The sequence below is a fragment of the Hylobates moloch genome, unplaced genomic scaffold, assembly GCF_009828535.3.
Source record: "Hylobates moloch isolate HMO894 unplaced genomic scaffold, HMol_V3 SCAFFOLD_10, whole genome shotgun sequence".
Taxonomy (NCBI): domain Eukaryota; kingdom Metazoa; phylum Chordata; class Mammalia; order Primates; family Hylobatidae; genus Hylobates; species Hylobates moloch.
In genome coordinates, this window is record NW_026652285.1 from 84,947,723 (window position 1) to 84,971,388 (window position 23,666).

General features: G+C 41.4%; 1 protein-coding gene across 2 annotated transcripts in view; it reads left to right on the forward strand.

Moving 5' to 3' along the window:
• Window positions 1–23,666, forward strand: part of SNX30 (sorting nexin family member 30) — a 122,383-nt gene that overhangs the window by 39,954 nt on the left and 58,763 nt on the right. For both annotated transcript variants that reach the window (XM_032164895.2, XM_058444790.1), the window contains exons 2-3: window positions 8,034–8,225; window positions 21,590–21,700. In XM_032164895.2, coding sequence (XP_032020786.1) covers window positions 8,034–8,225; window positions 21,590–21,700 — 303 coding nt within the window. The remainder of the gene's footprint in view (window positions 1–8,033; window positions 8,226–21,589; window positions 21,701–23,666) is intronic.

Here is a 23,666-nt window from a genome sequence, read left to right on the forward strand (position 1 = left end):
AGAGGAAGGGAAGTTCATAATTATGAACACTAATGCAATCTACCATGTAGTCTTTGTCCTCCACTTCTTTCCCAGAACACTTAGTAAATATAGCAGTTCATGTTTACCACTTAAAAATGCTTTAAACACATTTGCTCCCTATTGTGTATATTAAAAATTTCAGATAATTTGGGAGGAGCCTGACCTATTGGCATGAACTGGTGTGGCAGATCACTGTATGAGTTCAAGTATTCTTCTCTATATTATTGCAGTACCTAGACTTTCCAGAATGGTTTTGAATTATGGCAAATACTTTATATCTGAATGTAGTGGACATGCCTTTGTGATTTAAAAGGTCTTCATTTTAAAAATATGTCCACTACATTTTTGACTGTTTTATTGTTATTAGAGATAATTTACAGAGCATGAAATTCACCATTTTAAAGTATATAATTGAATGTATATTCACAGTGTTGTGCAACCATCATCGCTATCTAATTTTAGAATATTTTGTCACCCCAAAAAGAAATTTGGTCTTTATTAAGCTGGCTCTCCCCATTCTCCCTACCTGTAGCCCCTGGCAACCATGTCTGCTTTCTATCTCTCAGGATTTGCCTGTTCTGACATTTCATATAAATGGAATTGTATAGCATGTGGCTTTTCTCATCTGGCTTCGTTCACTTAGAATAATGTCTTCAAGATGAATTGCTGATGTTTTCTGATAAATACTTTTAAACATATTTAGGAACTTTTTTTTTTTTCTTTTTGAGATGGAGCCTTGCTCTGTTGCCAGGCTGGAGTGCAGTGGCGCATTTTTTTTTTTTTTTTTTTGAGATGGAGGCTTGCTCTGTCACCAGGCCGGAGTGCAGTGGCGCAAATGCACTGCTCACTGCAACCTCCGCCTCCTGGGTTCAAGCAATTCTCCTGCCTCAGTCTCCCAAGTATCTGAGACTACAGGTGCGTGCCACCACGCCCAGCTAATTTTTGTATTTTTAGTAGAGATGGGGTTTCACCATGTTGGCCAGGATGGTTTCAGTCTTTGACCTCGTGATCCACCCACCTTGGCCTCTCAAAGTACTGGGATTACAGGCATGAGCCACTGCACCTGGCCGGGAACTTTCTTTTTACTTCTTAATTTTACTTAGAGATTTAAATGGAATGGCTGATATGAGTGATACCAGTAAATATTTTGGTAGTTTTGGACATGAGTATCTTCAACAATGGTTATATATAGAATCAGTTAATGTAATAAATTGTATTGATAAATTTCCTAATGTTAAATCATTCTTGCTTCCCTGGAATACATTTGACTTGATTGTGGTATATATTTTTTTTCCAAAAATTCTTTTAGTGTACTGTTAGCCGTTACTTTATTAATGATGTTTATACTTGTTCTCAGTTTTCTTTTTTGTCCTAATATTTTGATACCGGATATAGATAGTCATCATGAAATGATTTGAAAGGTTTCTCCATTTTAAAATTATGTCTTAGAATATTTGAATAAAGTAGGACTTACTCTTTGAAGGTTCATGAGTGCTCACCGTAAAACACTTGGGACCCAGCTTACCTCTTAGTGGATGTTCTCTGACAATAGTTTTGTGGTTATTTATCTGTTTAGGTTTTTTATCTCTATTTAATTTCACCTTGATCACATAATTTTTCCTAGAAAGCCAGCTAGCTCATATAGATGTCCAAATTTGTTGGCACAGTTATTCACAGCACAACCTTTTAATTTACAATCATACATAGATACAAGTTCTAAATAGTTATTTCCTGTTCCCTTTTTCCATTTTCCTCTTTTTATTTTTTACTGAGACAGCCTGTTGCTCTGTCACCCAGCCTGGAGTGCAATGGCGCGATCTCTGCTCACTGCAACCTCTGCCTCCTAGGTTCAAGCAATTCTCATGCCTCAGCCTCCCGAGTAGCTGTGACTACAGGCTTGAGGCACCATGCCTGGCTAACTTTTTGTATTTTTACTAGAGACAGTTTCCCCATGCTGCCCAGGCTGGTCTTGAGCTCCTGGGCTCAAGCAATCTACCTGCCTCGGTCTCTCAAAGTGCTGGGATTATACGTTTGAGGCCACTACGCCTGGGCCCTTTTCCTTTTTCTGTATTGTTCAGATTTCCTAAGTTTTAGTTTATCTGATTCATCTTTTAGAAGATTAAATTTTGCTTTTGTGTATAACTTTTGTTCTTTTCTGTTTTAATTTATGCTTTCATTTTTAGATTCTCTTTCCACTTTCTTTAGGCTTTTTTTTTCTTTTTCTTTTTCTTTTATTGGGACCACAGAGTAAGTCTGGCCTAAAGGGTTCTGTTTTAAGGGCTTCATCTTTTTTCAAATGCATGTTTATCTGTTATTGAGGACTCTTGCTCTTTTTGTGTTTCGGTTTTCTTGGGTCTGAGTGATGAGCTAATGCCATTTTGACTTGTTTTTATGGTTTACTTGCCTCTGGTGAGGTAATAATTCAGGCCTGCTATTTGCCCCCATCAGAACAAGTGAATTATATTGGATCCCCTGTGTTTCTACTTGATGTTGTTAGCATTGTTTAGATCCATAGATTACTAGTTATCTGTCAGATGGGAAAGAAGCCTGGCTTTCTCTGTGTTTTAGCTGCTCCCCCCATCTCAGTAGAGCCCAGTCCCCCCAGCATTTGCAGTCTGGTCTGCTTTGGGCTTGTTGGACACACCCCGGGGCAGCCAACCCAGATGCCTTCATGTTCCTATGAGCTGCTGCTTCCATCTCTACCCATCATGGCCGGGGCAGAAGGCCATGTGGGCAGGGTGCCCTCTGCTGGTGGCCCACACTTGGTGTATTTGCCTGTGCTTGGCATCCCCTTGGCCACAGTCACAGCAGCCAATGCCTTGGTGGTCCTGGTTTGCCCCACTGCCGAACCTTCCGTGTCTTCTATTCCCCACTGACAATCACACTTTCAAATTAGGGTGCGTGTAAAGGGGGATCAAGGACATTTTCTACTTATTAAGTAACCTTGATAACCTGAAGTAACTTCAGTGACATGGGTTAGATTCCTCTGGGTTCTTTTTTCAGTTGTGGCCCAGGTAGAGCCAGCAGACAGCCAGCCTTTGAGACCTTTGGCATTTGGATGGCACCCTTTCCTCGTTTCCAGTATTGACATGACTCCAGTCACGGTTTTTCATGTTCTTTTTACCTCCACTGTTTTTTTTTTTTTTCTTCCATTCTCTAGGTTAAATTAGTATCTGGAGGGTGGAAAAAGGGAGAAAGCAGAGGCTTGTGTTCAACTCACTGAGTTTATCTAGAGGTCTGGCTTTCTAATTTTTTAAATGAGTGTGTCACATTACACATACAAACATGATTGCTTCCTGGTTATTGAGCCTTTGGGATTTTTCTAGGTTCACTCTGTGTTCTTTGTGTCATGAACATCTTTGAACAGAACATTTTTGAGATTGTCCCTTTGAGTTTATTCTCCAAAGTGGGCTTAGCTTTAGTTTTACAACAAAATCAACAATCAAGAATATTCAGTTTGTGTAGAACACATTCATTCATTCTTTTTTTTTTTTTTGAGATGGAGTCTTGCTCTTGTCGCATAGGTTGGAGTGCAGTGGGGTGATCTCAGCTCACTGCAACCTCCGCCTCCCAAGTTCGAGCAGTTCTCCTGCCTCAGCCTCCTGAGTAGCTGGGATTACAGACATGTGCCACCACCCCCGGCTAATTTTTGTATTTTTAGTAGAGATGGGGTTTTACCATATTGGTCAGGCTGGTCTTGACCCCCTGACCTCGTGATCCACCCGCCTCAACGTCCCAAAGTGCTGGGATTACAGGTGTGAGCCACTGCATGCGGCCAACACATTCTTTAAGCATCTGCTGTGTACTTGGCACGAGGGAGGTAAATTAAGACAAGTAATATGCAGTCTCTGTATTCAGAGAGCCATCATTTTACCCTTAATGTAAAGATGCCTTGAGAGGCTTTGTCAGGCTCCTCTGAGACTAGATCATTCACTTGCCCATATTCCTCCAATAGAATCAAAAAGAAAAATTAGATTGTTTTAGCATGACTTATTTTTATTAAAACTATATTGGCTTCTAGTCTATACCACTCTCTTTTCATAAATCATATGTTTAATGTAATATAAAATTTTGCCAGATTTATGTTAATTTAATATTCTGTCTTGTGGCTGGCTGACCATAACGGTGTATCTTAAAATTGAAATTCTTTGAACCAAAGGAGTTTGTAAAGCAACCTCACTCTGCATCTATCTTCCTAGGGTAAAGAAACAGTGGGAAGGGGGAAGAAATGCTCTTATAATGGAGACCTACATAGTGAAAATTGGTATTTTGCAGCAATGGGGAGTTTTCATTATTAATCAACTATGTAGTTGTAACTCTTCACAAAGGCTATTCTGGATATCCTTTGTTATAATAAAATCATTAAGAAAATATTGAGACTGCAGGTCTCAATGCAATTTTTATTTTCAGCAACATTTATTGTGTGTCTGCTATGAACCCAGCCTCATAGTTTATAAGAGGATGCAAGAATACTTACAAGCACGTGTGTGTGTGTGTGTGTGTGTGTGTGTGTGTGTGAGAGAGAGAGAGAGAGAGAGAATAGTGATACAGCACCAACCATGTACCAGACACTATTCCAACTACTTCCATATACTAACTCAATCCCACTATATCCATTTTATAAGTGAGGACACTGGGGCTTAGAGAGATTAAGAAGCTTGCTTAAGTTGCACTGGTAGTAATTAGTGGTACTGGGATTCAGAACTGGGCAGTCTGGCTCAGGTTAGCCTCAGTTGCTTGTCCTTCCACAGACATTTATTGAATACTTTTGATAGGCAAGGGATTGAATTTGGTCGTTTCGAAGATTCATTCATTCATGAAATACTTACTGAGTACCTACCATGGGCCAGGGTAGCATAGGAGGGAAGAATCTGGAGTATGTGGCAAGATCTGATTGACTGACTCTCCCCTCCCTCACTCCCAACAACTGATTCGAGAACTAACTTCATACTGTCTGGCCCAAGACATTTCATATCTTTATGTGGGCTGTTCCTGGAAGGTTATTGGCTGAGGTTCCCAGGGCAAATGTTAGGGGAGTTGGCTTGAAGTCACTACCCGACCTGGGGAGACAGGAAGATAATCACACACACACTTACAATACAGTCACACACACACACACATGATGAGCAAGGCACAGTTGCAGTCACTGGGGACTTACAGTGTTTGTGGATATGTTTGATGTATAAATAAATGATTAAAACTACAAAATGCCTCAGTGGAGGTGTCTTCAAAGTATTGAGAAGGGTGTGAGTAATTCTACCAGGGAGTGGGTCAAGGAAAGCATTAAAGGAGAGGGGATTCAAACAGATTCCTGGAAGATATTTGGAGATTATGATGTACAACAGGGGAGCTTTTCCAGCAAAGATAAGGGGCATGAAACAGCTGAGTGGTTCTTGGGAACTGGTCCCTCGGATGTGGAAGGAGGTGGTAAGAAAGGAGGCTGCTGAGATCAAGCCAGGCTGGATTGTGGGAAACCACTGTCTGAGCTGCTTTTGGCATCTCTGCCTTAAGATTGTGAATTCTTTTTCTTTTGTGCAGTGTCTGTCCACTGACAGAGCTGTTCTGAGGCCCAGTGTGCTAGTGTTGATAAAATGTAAGGGAGGGCGCCTGTGATGCCTAGCATGGCATCCTGCCTGAGGTCAGTGTTTAAATGTTTACTGAAATGACCAAGACATGATGTTTATCCTGGAGTTCCAGAGAAGATGTTGTCCCCCTACAACTCCTCAGACACTGGGGTGTGGACACTGTGTGTCCCGTGGTACCAGTACATTGAAAAGGCAGTCCCATCAGTGGCCGCTGCTGTAGTTGGACTCTGCAGTCATGTCCACACTGAGAGGGGCTGTTGAAGGTGTGACGTCCCAGCTGATGAGCTTGTCCATCTGCCCTGTAGTCAGAAGCACAGCGGGAGAGAAGTGGAGGGGGGAGGTCTATTGCCATGAGTACCTTCTGTGAAAATGGTACCCTTTTAGTAATTACAGTTTTTTTGATACTGCATAAGTAAGTATGTGATTAAGTGATCTGTGGTCAGCAGAAATAGGAGTTGAAGGTGCCTTTTCTGTGTACTTTCTGTTACCCCCCAAGTTGGGTGACATTGCCCTTGACCCCAGGCCATGCTTCTTCACTCCACTGTGTCCCATTGCTCTTCCCAGATGTCCCATCATCAGCTAGAGCTCATGGATGTGACTGCTAGGTTAACCTCTAATTTCCTGTACGTTCTCTTACCTGGGGGCTAGATCATAACTCACCTGCAGAGCTCCAAGAGGAGAGAATATGGGGAAAGCACCCCCTGCTCCCCAGCCTGTGATCTGATGGCCCACAGGTCACCAAGGCTCTTCCCATGGTGTCATGTCACTTTCTTGCCATATTCTTTAGTCTCTGTCTCCCAGTTATTCCAAAGTGACATTCAGAGGCCTTCACATCTGCTGCTAGGCAGGGCTCTGCTCTGTTACCAAACCTTCAAACCAAACAAGATAACTAACTAGGCCTTCTCAGTTTCACAGCCATTTTTTGAATACTGTAGGGACATAATTTATTCACTGGCTTCCTACCAAGACCTAAAGAGCGAGGTCTGTAATTTTAAAAATCCATCTTTCCCTTCCTTTCCTGGCATTTGCCCACTGACTACCTTCCTACCCACTACTCTCTTTTAAGAACGTCATGGAAAATTTTAAGCATATAGAAAAGGGAAGAGAATTGTATAATGAACCTGCAGGTACCAGCTTCAATGGTGATCAACTTGGGCATCTTGCATCATTTATATCCCCACCTACTCATCCTTAATTATTTTGAAGCAAATGCCAGACATTTTACTTTATTCATAAATATTTTAGTATATAATTTTAAAAGATGAAGATTTTGTAAAATCATACTTCCATTATCATACCCAATGATTCCTTAATATCAATATTCAAATTTCCCTAAATATCTCAAAATCTTTATCTTTTTGTGTCTTGTTTTAATGGAATTGGTTGATCTCTTAAGTTTCTTTACATCTATAGGTGCTTGCACTCTCTCTTCTTTTCCTTTTTCTTTTTTTTCTTTTTTTTTGAGATGGAGTCTTGCACTGTCACCCAGGCTGGAGTGCAGTGGCATGATCCTGGCTCACTGCAACCTCTGCCTCCCGGGGTTCAAGCAATTCTCCTGCCTCAGCCCCCCGAGTAGCTGGGATTACAGGCACACGCCACCATGCCCAGCTAATATTTGTATTTTTTTTTTTTTAGTAGAGACAGGATTTCACCATGTTGGCCAGGCTGGTCTTGAACTCCTGACCTCAAGTGATCTGCCCGCCTTGGCCTCCCAAAGTGCTGGAATTACAGGCATGAGGTACTGCTCCCAGCCAGGTTTCTTAACGTTTACCTGAGCCCACGCTGTGGTCTTGACAAAGTGGGAAAAACGGAGTATGCTCACAGGGAGCTTTCTTTGTTGAGGTTTTTTTGTTTGTTTGTTTGTTTTGACGGAGTTTTGCTCTTGTCGCCCAGGTTGGAGTGCAATGGTGCAGCCTCAGCTCACTGCAACCTCTGCCTCCTAGGTTCAAGCGATTCTCCTGCCTCAGCTTCCCAAGTAGCTGGGATCACAGGCATGCGCCACCATGTCCAGCTAATTTTTGTATATTTAGTAGAGACAGGGTTTCACCATGTTGGCCAGGCTGGTCTCGAACTCGTGACCTCAGTTGAGCCACCCGTCTCGGCCTCCAAAAGTGCTGGGATTACAGGCGTGAGCCACTGCGCCCAGCCCCTTGTTGAGGTTTGATGATGGTGGGGCCATTATGTTCTCTGCCCTTGAGCTGCTTACTTATGTTGGTTTCTCCAGCACTTCCTAAAAGACGAATTGGCATGAAATTGATTCAAAGCACTACCACAGTTTGTTTCTCTTGGTCGTAAAAGATTTGTTCACTCAAGAAACACTGAGTAAGGAGAGGCTTAGGTGTTTCGAAAGTTATTTTTGGATTTTTTTGCTGATATTCTCCAGTATGTGTTTTCATTTAATTTTAAGGTACTCTTTTCTTCTTTTAGGATCTCATTTTGCCCAATGGTGGTACTCCAGCAGGTACTTCAAGTCCAGCTTCTTCATCTTCCCTTCTCAACAGACTTCAGCTTGATGATGATATTGATGGTGAGACTAGAGATCTCTTCGTCATAGTCGATGATCCCAAGAAGCATGTGTGTACAATGGAGACTTACATCACCTATAGGATCACCACCAAAGTAGGTCCCTGTGTTATAGAATGCCCGTGTTGAGTGGTCTCAGGGAATTAGGGTCTACCTCAGTGCATTTTGCCTTTGCTCTCCCCCTCATTGTACAACTCTGTTCACCTTGATTACAATTGTGGGTGTGGCTTTTTGAGAGAATAGATGTAATTCAGATGAAAAGGATTATATATAATAGTTTTTTAAATCTTAGAATGAGGAAGAAATTGTGACTAAGATTTTTCAAATAAACAATCCCTATACGTGCGCTTATTTTTTTTTACCATGATACTATTTAACATGTTAATATCGTATTGCTTCTGAAATTTATGAATCATTGTATCAACCTAAATCACTGTGATGAGACTATGAATAAAATTTGGCCTAGGTGGGGTTGATGGTAGCAGGAGGAGGAATAATGGGAGGATAGAAACTAATACTGTCTTTCTGGTATGTGTCAGATACGTAGTGGGCAGGTGTTGAGATTTAATTGATTGATTAAATAACTTTTAAAATCATAACAATTTTTTATTTTGAGACAGAGTCTTGCTCTGTTGCCCAGGCTGGAGTGCAGTGGTGTGATCTCAGCTCACTGCAACTTCCACCTCCCTGGTTCAAGCAATTCTCTTGCCTCAGCCTCCTGAGTAGCTGGGATTATAGGCCTGTGCCACTATGCCCAGCTAATTTTTGTATTTTTAGTAGAGACAGGGTTTCACCTTATTGGCCAGGCTGGTCTCAAACTCCTGACCTCAGGTGATCCACACGCCTCGGCCTCCCAAAGTGCTGGGATTACAGGCATGAGCCACCACGCCCAGCCAAGATCATAACAATCTTAAAACTTATATCCGGCCAGACGCAGTGGCTCATGCTTGTAATCCCAGCACTTTGGGAGGCCGAGGCGGGCGGATCACAAGGTCAGGAGATTGAGACCATGGTGAAACCCCGTCTCTACTAAAAATAAAAAAAAATTAGCCAGGCGTGGTGGCGGGCACCTGTGGTCCCAGCTACTTGGAGTGTCTCAAAAAAAAAAAATAATAAAAATAAAAATAAAACATATCCTTTAGTTACAATTTTTCAGATGAGGAAATGGAGGTGGAAAGTTCAAATAACTTGCTCAAAGTTGCAAAGTTGGTAACCAGGATTCTAATTTGAATTTGTAGGACTATACAGCCTATATTTTAATTTTTTAAAACCATACTCTTTACATAATTCCACTTATAAAAGAATAATTTTAATGTATCATTTGTTACTTATGAAAATTATTTTTTGAATATTTAAAATAGTATTAAAGTTTTAGTCTTGGAACAAGGTTTCCCAATCTTGGCAGTATTAACCTTTTGGACTGAAGAGTTATTTGCTGTGGGGGGGCTGTCCTATAGAGTGTTTATTAGCAGCCCTGTCCTCTACCCATGAGATGGCAGGAGTGTTCTTCCCTGGAGTGTTCTTCCCTTAGTCCCCAGTTGTGACAACCAAAAATGTCTCCAGACATTGCCAAATGTTCCCTGGGGGACAGGATTGCCACCCCACCCCCGACCAGTTGAAAGCCACATATTTAGAGGAAGAATGACAATATTGACATTATTAGGGAGAGAATTCACATTATCACTTTATATTTTGGGACAAAAAGTGTTTAGTCAGGAAGCTATCCTATTTCTTGGTACCCCACCCCCACCAAGTCACATAACAATGATTTACAGATATTTTTGGAACCTTTAATAGATGGTGTCTTTATGGAAGGCATTAAGAGAAGCTGTGATGAGCATGTCTCTCGTCTTTTGCTGTGTCTTTTTTCTTCTTCATTGTAGAAAAAAATTATTTTGAAAGTTTTGTAAGTTCTGTACCTTTTAAAATTCTTTGGAAAGACAAGCAGGGAATAGAATACTCAAGTTTCTTGAATATTCTATATATATTGAATATTCTCTCTATATATATCCAAGTTTCTTGAATATTCTATATATATTGAGAAACACTCAAGTGTTTCTTCATCTCTTATTGGATGAAAATTTTATGTTTGTAAAAAAGTAAAAGAAGCAATGCTGAAGGCCACATACTGAGTGGAAGCAGGAAGCCTCCCTCAGCCCTTCTTACTTACCTTGTCCTTCTTGCCGAAAGCAACCATGGCTAAAATTTGCTCTGTGTCCTTCTAGTCGTTTTTCTTTGCGTTTACATTCGCACACATGTATAGTTAGAATGTATATGATTTAGATTTCAGTGTAATATTGCTTTCCAATGTTCCCTTCCATTTTATAGTATTTTTGAAGACCTTTCCATGTTCATATGACCATGTCTAGCTTACTCTTTCAATCTCTGCCTAATTATTTATGCAATAATTATATAATATCTTTTCTCTATGGACATTTAAGCCTGATCCAGTTTTTTGATGTTACTACTCTGTCTTTTCTTTTCTTTCTTTTTTTTCTTTTTTTTTTTTTTTTTTTTCAGTTGACAAAATACTATACGATAAATAAGTCTCTAGTCTCTTTTTCAAGAACATTGGAGTGTTGGGCTAAATAATGTTAAATTATAAAACAAGATTTTTCAAGGGACAATTTAAGTAGAAATCTATTAGTTTGCTAGGACTGTCCTAACAAATTACCACAACTTGGCGGTTTAAATCAATAGAAATATATTCTTCCACACTTGTGGAGGCCAGAAGCCTAAAGCAAGATATTGGCAGGGCCACACTCCCTTTGAAGGTCTTAGGGGAGAAAACTTCCTTGCCCCTTCCAGCTCCAGGTGGCTCCTAGTACCCTTGATTTATGGCAGCAAAACTCTAATCTCTTTCTCCCCCCTTTTTTTTTTTTTGAGACAGAGTCTCCCTCTGTCGTCCAGGCTGGAGTGTAGTGGCGTGATCTCAACTCACTACAACCTCTGCCCTCTGGGTTCAAGGGGATTCTCCTGCCTCAGCCTCCCGAGTAGCTGGGACTACAGGTGTGTGCCACCATGCCTGGCTAATTTTTGTATTTTTAGTAGAGATGAGGTTTTACTGTGTTGTCCAGCCTGGTCTTGAACTCCTGGTGTCAGGTGATCTGCCTGCCTGGACCTCCCAAAGTGCTGGGATTACAAGCATGAGCCACTATGTCTGGCTGCTATGCTGTGTTTTCTGCACCAGCTTCGCATGTAAAGATATGTCTATGTACGTACGTGTGCACATGCACAGTCTTAGCCCACTACACCACTGGGCGCCTAGCCCAGACATTGGGCTAGATGCTTACATATGTTATTTCCTCAGGGGACCTAGATTAATATACATATTTCCAGGAATTACATCCATTTATTTATTTTTTTCTAGGGTGACCTTATTTTTTACCCCGTAGTCAGTGAAAGGTAAGCCTGTTTTTCTTGAGTTGGTGCTGTAAACAGCCAAATGACAAAATGACCGCCTTGCTGGCACAGCAGTGCTTGCCCACCGTGACATTTTCCCTTGGCTTCTTGATTCTTCTGCCCCAAAATGCAAATACTGCAGGACTGCTGTTAACTGATTCAGAGGCTAACGCGCAGCTGCAACTCGCCAGTCCTTCCTGTGCTGCTTCTCTTTCCTTCCCTGCCTTTTTCCTTCTGTGTTCTTATTTCTATCCCTTCTCTTGGGCTTGATTTCCTATAAGTCATTAAATGCCTTAGAGTAACGTTTTCCGAGTTCTAGCAGCACATTTTCACTTGGCTGTGATGCCAGCACCTCAAGATAATCTTGTTGCAGAACTGAGTTTTACTTTTTATCATTTCTTTCACGTCTGATCCCAAACCAGAGTTGTCTTCTTTTCCTGTTTCTAATAGTGACACTGGGTTTATATTTTGGTGGTGCATTCAGAGGCTTCTTTCTGAAGTTGTATTGAAGGATATGGTGGGGGTGTGTGAGAATGAGAGAAATAGAACAAACAGGAGGAACACGGGATCCTAACACCTGACCCTGTCCTGGGACTTCCACTTCTGCAGAGGTCCTCAAACAAAGTTAATGGTCAGAGGACAAGGTTGTTCAAATGCTTTGCTTTATTACCTTAAGGCTTTGATGCTCTAGTCCTAATTCAGATTCCTGATGACCAGGGCTGGACAAAGTACAGAGCTCTTTTCACCTGAGCTAAAATGAGTTGAGGGCTGACAGCCAATGTAGGCAAAGAATTATCCACCCAAATCTAAGGTACCAGTATATCCTCTCCCCAGTGGTGGAGAGCCAGTTTCGGCCTTCTTAGGGCAGGCAGCTTCTGGCTCTTTTTTTCTGCAGACTCCAAGAAAGTAACATCATAACAGCAGCTAGTTATTGGACACTTACCATGCACTTTTTTGCAATTGAAACCCTTTTATTTTTATGTCCTATAAGTAATGTATGTTTGTTGTAGAAAAAAAAGAAAGTTCAAGTAAGCTAAAACACTAAAGAATGCCTATATGCTCACCAGCCAGAAATAATTGTTGGTGACTTTCTATACTACTTTTCTTCATCCAGTTACAAAAATGAGTATTTTTATACTGCCAATTCACTTAATACATTGTGAACATCTTTCTATGCTAGGAAATGCCAGTAAGCATGCTTTTATGCCATTGTTTATAAGACTGCAATAGTGTTTCATTGTATGGATGTGCCCTCATTTATTTTGTGCTAAATGCTTTACGTATATATCACTTAATCTTCACACTCAATGAAGTAGATATAAATACCGTTGTCTTACAAATGAGAAAATTCAGAGACAGAGATGTTAAGAAAGTTGCTCAAAGACATGCAACTCATGGGTGGTGGAGCTAGAACTTGAGTCCAGGTCTCTCAGATTCTAAAGATAATAAATTTTAATAATCTTGCCCAAAAGACATGATTTTCTTTTTTTCTTTTTTTTTTCTTTTTTAACAGAGTCTTGCTCTGTTGCTCAGGCTGGAGTGCAGTGGTCTGACCTCGGCTCGCTGCAGCCTCTGCCTCCCAGGTTCAAGCGATTCTCCTGCCTCAGCGTCCTGAGTAGCTGGGATTACAGCACTGTGCCTGGCTAATTTTTGTATTTTTAGTAGAGTTAGGGTTTCATCATTTTGGACAGGCTGGTCTCAAACTCCTGACCTCAGGTGATCTGCCCACCTCAGTTTACCAAAGTGCTGGGATTATAGGCATGAGCCACTGCGCCTGGCCCAAAAGACATGATTTTCAAGAGAGGGGTGGCCCCAATACCCAGCACTGTGGTCTAGTAGCATGATCTGTGTGGTTGAAACTGACAATAGACGTGAGGGTGAGGAAACAGAGGCAAGCCTTCAACTCCCTTCAGGGGTTATTATTTTCTTGTGTCTAGCCTCATTACCAGTGGTGTGTAAAAAAAAAAAAAAAAAAGTCATAACACCCCAACTAGTTCCTCTTTCTAAATGCCTCAGTGGTCAACGGAGTCTAAAGGCTGCTCAGAGGCTGAATTATGTGCAATGCAAAGTGGACGTTAGTTTAATGGCACAGTTACTGCTGACTGTGGTGTGAGCAGTTTCGTTGGTGTAGTGATGCAGAACCCAAGTGCGTTAGAGTGCGTGAGGGGTAAGAGAGAGAAGAGTGTTAGAATTTTGGCAATGAAAGCAAGCATAGAGAGCAGTGGTCAGAAGTGGGTGTGGGTTTGAGGGAGAGGGAGGCTGTTGTTTTTTTTGGCGGGGGGTGGGGGGCTGCTGCTGTTTTTAAGGATGAAAGAGACTTGTTTAAGTGCCAGTTGCCCAGTATTGGTAGAGAAGAAGGCATTAGGTTGAAGATTGGAGAGTAGGATGGAGGCTTCTGGGAAGACGGAGGAAGCTAGAATTGCCACTGAAGGGGCGGTGTACTTTTTCCATTGTTTGTGGAGAAGGAAGGGAAGTTTGTTTTGTGGCAGGAAGTTAAGGGGTTCTTTGCTTATATCTGCAGTTTTCTCTCTGAATAAATGATGAAGTCTTCTAAGGGTAGGGGTGGTTTGAAGTGGGGATTAGAAATTTTCAAAACTTTTATGGGCTTTTTGATAAATGATTTGGACAATGTGAGAGTGAGCTGACTTAAAGGAGTATGAAAAGGGTGCCTGGCAATGTTGGAGGGTCTGGTTGTGCTCACATGCCCAGGTCTGGTAGAGCAAGTGGGTTTTTACAAGTTGGGTGAATGGGCGGTCGGGAGGGAACATTTAGATATTGTTGTAAGTAAGTGATTGAAGTTCTGGGCCATGGAATGGATGCTGAGTAAAGAAGGAAGGAAGTAAAGACATGAATGGATGGAATGTCAAGGAACTTAGGTCCCAAGAGGCTGAGAAACCAGGGATGTTGGGAAGAGGAAGAGTCTGAAATATAGGGGATGTCATTTAGAGGGAGATGTGTGGGTTTCTCCCTGGTGACGATCTGGGAGAGGCTGTGGAATGGAAGGAGACATTGCTTGCCTAGAGGCTGGTGTTGTGTGTGTGAGCCACCTAGATCTCGAGGGCACCTAGGTTGCGGAAGGGCTTGGAAAGGAAGCCTGAGAGCCAGCTGCTTGAACCTTCAGGGCATCAGGAGAAATGGCAGAGCTGTCAGTGGATGACAGCTGTGCGGGAGAGATAGAGGATGTATGTCACTGGATGGCACGAGCCTCAGAAGGGTTTTCACAGGGTGGTGGAGGAGTGGTGATCAGGGTCTGTGTGGAAAGAGGAGCATGTCAGCAGCAGCTCCTGGCCTTGGGCCGGGTGAGGCTTGTGGAAGGCGAGCAGCTCACAGAGGGACTGATGGCAGGGAAGCCCCATTCTCAGGGAGAGCCAGGTTTCAGAATTTGAATGGGCAGAAGAACGCCAAGACTTTATTAACTATGGCATGGGTCTTCCAGAGAGCTTGGCAGAAAGATCTGAGAGGAACGAGATAAGTGGAAGTCCATGTCGGAAGAAAGGAAGGCAGAGGAGCGTGAGGATGAAAGGCTGGAAGCCTCTGTAATTGTCATTCTCAGGGCAGTGGGGTTTTGAGGCAGAATGGGACTGGCTGGTTTTTCTTTGATAAGGGAAGAGATCCCTTTGTTGGGAGATGGGGGTTGCCTAGAAATCTTAAGATCCAGCTGTGGCCTGCACAGATGGCACTTGTGATAAAGACCACGTCTCTCTGGAGTGACTCAGTTGTAAATTTTGGATCAAATGGATGTTCTTCGGAATGGCCCTGGGCCACAGTTGTTGGGCATGTCAGCTCTTGGGGCATAAGGGGAGACCTTATGTGGTAGGGTGAGTGAGGCCCAGTAGGTGGAGTGCCCTGCTGGGTGACCGATTAGACTGTGATTCTGTGCTGGGTCTTCTAAAATGTTGAACTTTCAAAGGAAAAAAAAATTGCCAGGGATGTCTGGAGATGACCAGAGATGTATTCACGTGGAGTGATGGTGTTACACTTCTAGCATAGCAAAAATGAGTCTTCTTGACTATGATTCTTGTGCTTGGTCACCTGTTCTTAGACCTGACTGTACCTGTGCGCCCGTGACCTTGTGATCTTTGGACATTCTGCATTGTGGACACACGATGTGGAAGGACATAGAACAAAGTGATGTAGTGGTTGTCTCTGATTATGGAATTGTGCGTGTATGCTTTTCATTCTTTTTTAAAAATTGTTTACTATAGCTATTCAAAAATAGAGATAAATGTATATTTTTAAATTTTCCTAAGTTAGATCCTGAATTTCACAGAGGAAAAATTTACTACAAACTTATCTTTGGAGTTTTACTGGTCTGCCTGTTTTATGAATACTGTGAGTCCTATAAATGTATTTCTATCCAGAAATTCCAAGTAGTGTCTCTGGCCCAGTTTTAGCTGGTGTGCAGTGTTTCATTGTGAGTGTGTTTTGGTAGCCTCATTCCTGGCTCTACTTTTTCCCTCTGTCCTTGTTTTTTCTTTATCTTTTTCACCTACTTCTAATTTATGTCATTTGATCGTATTTTACCTATCACTTCATCTTTTCTAGAACAAATTGTGGTAAAAATAAGTAAAATAAATACTGGGTCAGAGAGTGTGCAAGCATCCATTTATTTATTTATTTTTTGAGATGGAGTCGTCCTGTGTCACCCAGGCTGGAGTGTAGTGACGCGATCTCGGCTCACTGCAACCTCCGCCTCCCAGATTCAAGCAATTCTCCTGCCTCACCCTCCCGAGTAGCTGGGACTACAGGCATGGACCACCGCACTCGGCTAACTTTTGTATTTTTAGTAGAGATGGCATTTCACCATGTTGGCCAGGCTGGTCTTGAACTCTTGACCAAGTGATCTGCCCACCTTGGCCTCCCAAAGTGCTGGGATTACAGGTGTGAGCCAACACGCCTGACCTTGAGCATCCATTTCATGATAACTTCTTACCTTATTGCTTTCCAAAGCATCAAACAAGTTTTTCTTGCTGTATTAAGTTCCCGATGTCCTTAAAGGAGCTTCTAAAAAATGAGCATTGTGTGTGTGTGAGACTATAAAAATATTGTATGAGAATGGTGTAAAATTTGGAAATAAGGGTGAATATAAAGAGGACAGTTCTCATTATCAGCTTTAAATTTTTCTTCTAAATTTTTTAATATCCAGATATTAATGTAAATGAAATCCTTATGTACAATTAATTTTGTATCCTCCCATTTTCCCTTAAAACAACAGGCCGGGCATAGTGCCTCATGCATATAATCCCAGCACTTTGGGAAGCTGAGGTGGGTGGATCACTTGAGGTCAGGAATTTGAGACCAGCCTGGTCAACATGGTGAAACCCCATCTCTACTAAAAATACAAAAATTATCTGGGTGTGGTGGTGCACGCCTGTAGTCCCAGCTACTTGGGAAGCTGAGGCAGGAGAATCACCTGAACCTGGGAGGTGTGGAGGTTGCAGTGAGCCGACATCACGCCACTATACTCCAGCCTGGTCGACAGAGTGAGACTCTGTCTCAAAAAAAACCCCTCAAAACAACAGTGTCTTACACCCTGGTTGTGGTGGCTCATGCTTGTAATCCCATCACTTTGGAAGGCTGAGACAGAGGATTGCTTAAGGTCAGGAGTTAGAGACCAGCCTGGGCAACATAGTGAGACCCCTATCTCTAGAAAAAAAAAAAAAAACCACCAAAAATCAGCCAGATATGGTGGCATGTGCCTGTGGTCCAGGTACTTGGGAGGCTGAGGTGGGAGGATTGCCTGAGCCCAGGAGTTTGAGGCTACAGTGAACTATGATTGTGCCACTGCCTTCCAGCCTGGGGGACTGTATTGAATTTTTTTTTTTTTTTTTTTTTTTTGCGAGACAAAGTCTCGCTCTGTTGCCCAGGCTGGAGTGCAGTGGCGCAATCTTGGCTCACTGTAACCTCTGCCTCCCAGGTTCAAGCAGTTCTCCTTCCTCAGCCTCCCGAGTACAGTAGCTGAGACTACAGGTATGCACCACCATGCCTGGCTAATTTTTGTATTTTTAGTAGAGACAGGGTTTCACCGTGTTGGCCAGGCTGGTCTTGAACTCCTGACTTCAAGTGATCCGCCTGCCTCGGCCTCCCGAAGTGTTGGGATTGCAGGCATGAGCCACCACTCCTGGCTCTTATCTAAATTAAAAAAAAAAAAAAAAAAGTCTTACCAACAAAATTACTGACAACCATAGAATAAATATGCCATAATTTCATTAATAGTTTTTTATTGTTGAATATTTAGGTTGCTTTGATTCGTTGTTGATTTAAATAATATTGCAATGAAGATCATTATGCAAATATCCTTGCCACAGTTTAGACATTATTTTCCAATGGTAGATTCCTAAAGTAGAAAAGCAGTGATTAGACATAACTAGAAAAGAAAATCATAGAGACTATAGGTGAATATTTTTATAAGCTTGCAGTGGGGATGGCCTTCTTATTGAAGACCCCAAAAATAGCATAAAGGGCAAATATGGATGAAATCAATAATAAAACAATGGAAAGATTCTGTATCAGACAAACCATTTGGAAATCATGATAGGCAAATGGTAATAAAGAACTTACACAAATGAAAAAGACTTGACTCACAATTTTTATTTTTATTTTTATTTTTTTGAGTTGAGGTCTTACTCTGTGGCTCACACTGGAGTGCAGTGGTGCAGTCTTGGCTAGCTGTAACCTCTGCCTCCCAGGCTCAAGCGATTCTCCCACCTCAGCGTCCTGAGTAGCAGGGACTACAGGTGCATGCCACCATGCCCGGCTAATTTTTGCATTTTTTGTAGAGATAGGGTTTTGCCATGTTGCTCAGGCTGGTCTCGAACTCCTGGACTCAAGCTATCTGCCTGCCTCGGCCTCCCAAAGTGCTAAGATTACAGGCATGAGCCACTGCACCTGGCTGGACTTATAATTTTTAAAAAGACCCCTGATAAAACAAGAAAAATACTTTTCTTCTTTTGGCCAATAAACATTTGAAAGGATGTTCAATCCCAATAGTAATTAAAGAAACAACTGTAAACAAAGATGATGTATTATTTTTCGTTTATCGGTCCACCAAAGATAACTAGTTCCTGCGAATATGTGGTAAGAATATAAATTGCTATATTTCTGAAAGCAGTTTGTCAATTAAAAAGTATATGTACACTTTTGTCCAGCAATTCTATCTTTAGGAATTTATTTTAAGGGAATTATCAGGTGCTCAATGATGTTTACAAAAGCACTGTTTATTGATGGAAAAATTGGAAACAACTTAAATGGGGACTTGGTTTAATTATCGTGTAACCATTCAGTGGAATACTATGTATATGTTAAAAATGACTATGTACATCTGAACTTACTGCTGTAGAAAGATGTCCAAGATGTGCTAAAAGAGATACAGACAATGAGTAAATGAATGAATATGCATAGAAAAATATGGAAACATATAAACCATGTTAATTGTGTCTTTCTCTATTTAGAGGGATTATGGCTGATCTTTTATTTTCTATTTATTTTTCTTGAAGTTTTAAAATAAGTATATAACCTGAATAAATAGAAGGAAAAAAAAAAGCCTGTTCCCCAAAAGTGAAATTGATTGTGGCAAAAATAAAACGTGTGTTCTATTGTGCTGTCTTTTGTAGTTACCAAAAATGATTTCAAAGTTAGAGTAGAAACATTAAATAAACTGTAATTTATGAAATGGATCTGAAAAACGTAAGAGAAATCATCAGTTAATTGTGTAACTTTTTTTTTTTTTTTTTTTTTTTTGAGACAGAGTCTCTTGCTCTATTGCCCAGGCTGGAGTGCAATGGCGCAGTCTTGACTTACTGCAACCTCCACCTCTGGGGTTCAAGCAATTCTTGTGCCTCAGCCTCCTGAGTAGCTGGGATTACAGGCACCCGCCACCACAACTGGCTAATTTTTGTATTTTTAATAAAAACGGGGTTTCACCATGTTGGCCAGGCTGATCTTGAACTCCTGACCCCAAATGATCAGCCCGCCTCGGCCTCCCAAAGTGCTGGGATTACAGGCGTGAGCCACTGCGCCCAGCCAATAATTGTGTAACATTTAAGAAGGCAAAAAATAGAGCCTTGCATCAGTTTGGTTTACAATGAAAATGAGTTGCTTTAATTTGTCACCTTTCAAAATATGCCTTTCATTAGCCCATAATCATTGGCAAGTTCTCACATGGAGCCTGTTGGGGGGAGATGGGAGGTCTTGAACTTCCCTTCCAACTCTGTTTTTGTTTTTTTGAGACAAGATCTCACTCTGTCGCCCAGGCTGAAGTGCAGTGGCACAGTCAGCTCACTGCAGTTGTCTCGACCTCCTGGGTTCAGACGATCCTCCTGCCTCAGCCTCTGAGTAGTAGGGACTGCAAGTATGCACTTACCACACCTGGCTAATTTAAAACTTTTTTTTTTGCAGAGATGGGGTCTCGCTATGTTGCCCAGGCTGGTCTCAAACTCTAGGGCTCAAGCTGATCCTTCCTTTTTGGCCTCTTAAAGGGCTGGGATTACAGGCATGAGCCACCACGCCCTGCCCTAACTCTCTTCTTACTGTTGAACCTAGGGCTCAAAGAGGCTTAGTGACATGTTAGGGATCTGGTAGGGATGCAAGAACTGCATAGGCACAGAGTCCTTCCCACTCCGCCTGTGTGGGCGGTGTGAGGATGGGAGTATCAGGCCACTTGTTCCCAATATTTCTGTCATGCTGTGCTTGAAAATTTGTCAACAATGACTTGCTCTCTGGATTTAAGTGTTGTCTTTTTTTTCTCTCTCCAATCCTACAATGCTAGTTCCTTTGGGAAAATCATCTGATAAGTCACAAATACCTACATTGAGTGAATTTTCCCCACATCTTCACCCTTGCAAACACAGGGGAAGGTCGGTTTCATAGGCATGTGCTGGTATGTGGGACTTGAAGAGGGGAAACAGTGCAGTTAGTTGGGGGTCAGTCCAAGAACGAGTCCTTGAACTTCACCATTTTGCTAAGACTGTGAACACAGGTTTTGGGGAGGATGAAATCATAATTTTTGATGCTAGAGCTGTTCACAGCTTTTTCTTTGAGGAACGACTCTCGTTCATGTGCTTAAAGATTTTCTTGGTGCTGTGAATTAAAACAGACTTTTGGCTTAAAAGAGTAAATTTATGAGATGTAGCTTGACCCATTTTTATCTTGTACTTTAATTTCTGAGAACCATGACAGTCATATAGTGTGTATCCTCATAGGGAAAAATGGCTTATGTGAGACACGGTTTAATTTGTGCCAGTAAATGAGTAAAAATCTTGTTTTGTTATAAATCAACTTAATTTTATTTAACATTGATTTTCATTATTAAAGTGCTGCAATCACATTTCAGAAAACTTTAAAAATTGAGAAAAAGGGGTGAGATTATTAATATTTTTCTGCAATGCAATGGCATTTTTGTATTATTTCTAGATTTTTTCTTATCCATCTAAAATATAACAGTTCCAGGGTTGTGGTTCTGGCAGAATGTGGCAGATTAAGCAAAACCTTTTCTATTTTCATCTAATCTGTCCCCGAAATGAGCAGTGATCTATTATCTTTACTTTTTATTTCCTCTGGCAAAACTTGTCAGCATATTTAGCAGAAGGTGGAGACAATTTCTTTTCACAGATTTGGATTTAGTAGCAATATCCTAAGTGGATTTTTTCTGCTAAAAGAAATTGTTAGAGTTAAGCTTGGAGGAAATGAATCAAATGTTTCTAAACAATTCTGGGGGTTAGTTGAATTCTATTTCCTGAGGGTAGGGAAAAAAAAAAGTGGCTTTTTTTTTTTTTTTTTTTTTTGAGACGGAGTCTCGCTCTGTCACCCAGGCTGGAGTGCAGTGGCACAATCTCGGAAGACTGGCATTTTTATTCCAGCTCCTTGAATTTTTAACTGGGCTCAGTGTCCTAGACTGGTCTATTCTGTGTTGGTAAACTCTGCCATTTGGCTGGTGTGTTTGGTGGAAGGAAAATGTGATCTTGCCTAGTTTGGTTATTCTAAGAGAGCTTTTTTCCTTCCCTTCAGCCAAGATATGCTATTCCCTTATGCTTATTTTTTTTCCATTCTCTTCTTTGCAGAGTACTCGGGTGGAGTTTGACCTGCCAGAATATTCTGTTCGTCGAAGATACCAGGATTTTGACTGGTTGAGGAGCAAACTGGAAGAATCCCAGCCCACTCATCTCATTCCCGTAGGTAGTTAAGTCACTACAGCTTGTTCTCACTTGTCCTGTGTTGTCTTTCCTGAAGGGGTTCACTCAACTCTCATTTCTTAAGTTATACAGACTCACCCAGCAAACGTATGTAAAACATGCTAATGGACACTGTATATAATACTTCACCTATTAGGTTTTAGTTTCTGATTTGCTATATAGAAACCCAGTTTTTCACTGGGTGTATACCTAAAGGATTATAAATCATGCTGCTGTAAAGACATATGCACACATATGTTTATAGCGGCACTATTCACAATAGCAAAGACTTGGAATCAACCTAAATGTCCAACAACGATAGACTGGATTAAGAAAATGTGGCACATATACACCATTGAATACTATGCAGCCATAAAAAATGATGAGTTCGTGTCCTTTGTAGGGACATGGATGAAACTGGAAACCATCATTCTCAGCAAACTATCGCAAGGACATTAAAACAAACACTGCATGTTCTCACTCATAGGTGGGAATTGAGCAATGAGAACATGTGGACACAGGAAGGGGAACATCACACACAGGGGACTGTTGTGGGGTGGGGGGAGGGGGGGATAGCATTAGGAGATATACCTAATACTAAATGATGAGTTAATGGGTGCAGCACACCAACATGGCACATGTATACATATGTAACCTGCACGTTGTGCACATGTACTCTAAAACTTAAAGTATAATAATAATGAAATGAAAAAAAAAATAGCCAGTTTTGCGGCTGGCTGGGCTTTCTTTAGCCACAGCAGTAGAAATCTATCACAGAATCCATTGCCACAGTTTTTCATGTAAAAAACAAGGAAACCACCTAACACTATTTATTGAAGCAACGTGACATTTATCTACTCCAGTGCTTCCATCTGCACAGTTTTTAAAAAACAGAACCAGAGCAAAAGAAATTTAATTTTTTTTAATTTTTTTTTTTTGAGACAGAGTCGCACTCTCTTGCCCAGGCAGGTGTGCAGTGGCATGATCTCAGCTTACTGCAAACTCCGCCTCCCAGGTTCAAGTGGATCACCTGCCCCAGCCTCCTGGGTAGCTGGGATTACAGGCACATGCCACCACGCTCAGCTAGTTTTTGTATTTTTAGTAGAGACGGGGTTTTGCCGTGTTGGCCAGGCTGGTCTCGAACTTCTGATCTCAGGTGATCCACCGATCTCGGCCTCCTAAAGTGCTGAGATTACAGGTGTGAGCCACCACGCCTGGCCTCAACATTTATATTGAGTACTTTTCTGACTACTTTTGTTAAAAGTAGAAATAATAACAGTTTGGACACCAGATGTTTCTTTGGGCCTTGGGGGCTTTAGAGCAGTTTGAGTCATAAAACTCCTCAGAGCGGCTGATTTATCTTTCAGCAAAAACCTTTGTTGAATGATAACTTCCTAGCACTACCAACTTTCTGTTACCACTGCATCTCCCAGCCTTTTTCCCCCCATGGTCAGAAGAGGCTGTGTATGTTGTGAATGCACTGGCAGTTTTCTCGGTTTTCAAGGTGAAAAGAGCCACGTTGCTAGTACTGTGATAGGAATGATGGCTCTCACCTGGGGCTCAGTTCTTTCTCAGGGTATCTCTTTTTTCCCCACATACCCATTCTGTTCTCCGAGCCTGAAGTTTTGCTTTTTCTGTCTTCTAACCACTTAAAAACATGCCTGAAGAGGAAACAGTAGTTTTTAAACAGTTGGGAATATTCCTTAAAATAGAATCATAAGGTGGCAAAATAGGCAGCTAGTGAATAATTTTTTAAAAATAAACTGCATTTTAGAACATTATCAGAATTACAGAATTATTGTGAAGGTAGTAGAGAGAATTCTCAAGCCTCACATCCGGTATTAACATTTTATATTAGTGTGGCACATTTGTCACAATGAACCAGTCGTTATGAAATAAACACCATTATTAACTAAAAGTCTTTTATTCCAAGTTCCTTTTTGTTTTTCTTTCTTTTTTTTTTTTT